The sequence below is a fragment of the Colobus angolensis genome, unplaced genomic scaffold, assembly GCF_000951035.1.
Source record: "Colobus angolensis palliatus isolate OR3802 unplaced genomic scaffold, Cang.pa_1.0 Scaffold300, whole genome shotgun sequence".
NCBI classification, from domain to species: Eukaryota; Metazoa; Chordata; class Mammalia; order Primates; family Cercopithecidae; genus Colobus; species Colobus angolensis.
Genome location: NW_012116267.1, coordinates 104,961 through 107,199, shown reverse-complemented (window position 1 = coordinate 107,199; position 2,239 = coordinate 104,961). Strand labels below are relative to the sequence as shown.

General features: G+C 48.4%; 1 protein-coding gene across 1 annotated transcript in view; it reads left to right on the top strand.

The window, feature by feature from the left end:
- Nucleotides 1–2,239, top strand: part of CHAF1B (chromatin assembly factor 1, subunit B (p60)) — a 29,479-nt gene that overhangs the window by 11,211 nt on the left and 16,029 nt on the right. Inside the window, exon 6 of the mRNA XM_011950052.1 lies at nucleotides 781–865. Coding sequence (XP_011805442.1) covers nucleotides 781–865 — 85 coding nt within the window. The remainder of the gene's footprint in view (nucleotides 1–780; nucleotides 866–2,239) is intronic.

Genomic DNA, 2,239 nt, shown 5'->3' with positions numbered 1-2,239 from the left:
GGATGGTCTCGATCTCCTGACCTCGTGATCCGCCCGTCTCGGCCTCCCAAAGTGCTGGGATTACAGGCTTGAGCCACCGCGCCCGGCCTCTAACTACTTTTAATTAAAACAAATTGAATATAAGATGGCCTTGGAATAAAAGTGGTAGGGAGGAGTTAGTGTTTATTTTTCATAGAATTTCCTGCTGTATTCTAAATACCATTTATTTTCTGATAAGTGTGTTTTATTCAGACAGTCATCAGTAAAAACAATCTGATTAGCTAGTGGGAGTAATGTGACTTACCAAATTTTTTTTTTTTTTTTTTTTTTTGTGAGACAGAGTCTCGCTCTGCTGCTCAGGATGGAGTGCAGTGGCATGATCTCGGCTCACTGCAACCTCTGCCTCCTGGGTTCAAGTGATTCTCCTGCCTCAGCCTCCCGAGTAGCAGGGATTACAGGTGCCCACCACCACACCCGGCTACTTTTTTGTATTTTTGGTAGAGATGGGGTTTCACCATATTGGCCAGGCTGGTCTCAAACTCCTGACCTCAAGTGATCCACTCGCCTCCACCTCCCAAAGTGTAGGGATTACAGGCGTGAGCCGCTGCGCCCAGCCTGTAATATCCTTTAGGTTGTTAATGCTTGCTTCCTTCTTAATTACCCAGTTGTGAATATCATTGGTAAAGGCTTTTGCAGACTGAAAGTTGTTGAGGTGGTAATAGGCTGTTGGTAATAAGTTGTTTCTGTGTGAAGCATGATTCATTTACTAGAAGTGGTAAATCAGACATGTTCTTTTTTCAGGGTACTGCGTGTGTACAGTATGCAGAAGAAGCGTGTGGCTTTTAATGTTTCGAAGATGCTGTCTGGAATAGGTGCTGAAGGAGAGGTATAAAATATTTTGCTATTCTTTTTCAGCAGCGCTTTAACTGAGACTTAGGAAGTCGTGAGCTCCTCCCATACCCTTGCGGCCAAATCACTGGCCTCAAGGAGCGATTCCTGAACTACAATAAGGTTTCCTTTTGGACAGTCAAGGCTCAGTTACTGTGGTGGGCTAGTCTGTATGGAAATGGGGACATCTGGAGACCAGGGGAGAGCCACTGATGGAGGATAGGATAGCGGTTTTCCACCCTGGCTGCACCGTGGAATCACCTGGGAAGAATTACAAATATGGATGCTGGCCGGGTGCAGTGGCTCATGACTGGAATCCCAGCACTTTGGGAGACTGAGGCGGGTGGATCACTTGAGGTCAGGAGTTTGAGACCAACCTGGCCAATATGGCCAAACCGCATCTCAATGAATTACAAAAATTAGCCAGGTGTGGTGGTGCAGTCCTGTGATCCCAGCTACTAGGGAGGCCGAGGCATGAGAATCACTTGAACCTGGGAGGTGGAGGTCTCAGCAGTGAGCTGAGATCATGCTACTGCACTCTGGCCTGGGTGACAGAGCGAGACTCTATTTCAAAAATAAAATGAAATAAGGCCGGGCATGATGGCTCACGCCTATAATCCCAGCACTTTGGGAGGCTGAGGCGGGCAGATCACCTGAGGTCAGGAGTTTGGGACCAGCCTGGCCAACATGGTGAAACCCCGTCTCTACAAAAAACATAAAATTAGCCAGGCGCATACCTATAATCCCAGCTACCCAGGAGGCTGAGGCAGGAGAATTGCTTGAACCTGGGAGGTAGAGGTGTTGCAGTGAGCTGAGATCGCACCATTGCACTCCAGCCTGGGTGACAAGAGCGAAACTCAGTCTCAAAATAGATAAATAAAAATAAAAATATGGATGCCGTGGCCCAGCCTGAGTGGCGTGAGGTCTCTTGGCTGGAGCTAAGCAGGGCCTCCGTGATTCTCAGGTGTAGCAAGGGCTGGTCACTACTGATCTGGGAAGATCCCTACATGAGGCAACAGAAGACAGGCAGGTCGAGCGTTGGATCTGTCTGGCAGCAGGCAGTTTATTGTCTTGGCAGGTAGGTGGAGAGCTTTGCTAGCAGACAGCAGAGATCCAGCCAAAACACTGGTATTTAGGAATAAGAAGGATTTTGACTTTGAAAGAATTGGCAAATGAAAATAAGACCCTATTTCTAAACGAATCAAGGCTACTGAGGCAGGCAGCGAGGTGCAGGCGAGCAAGCTGGTTACTGGCTCCACACGGGGACAAGGTGCAAATGCACCCAAGGAACCAGGGTAAGGCAGTGTGAGCTGGGCGCTGACAGGCACTGAGAGGTCACACCTGTGAAGTAAGAATAGTAATACTGGCCGGG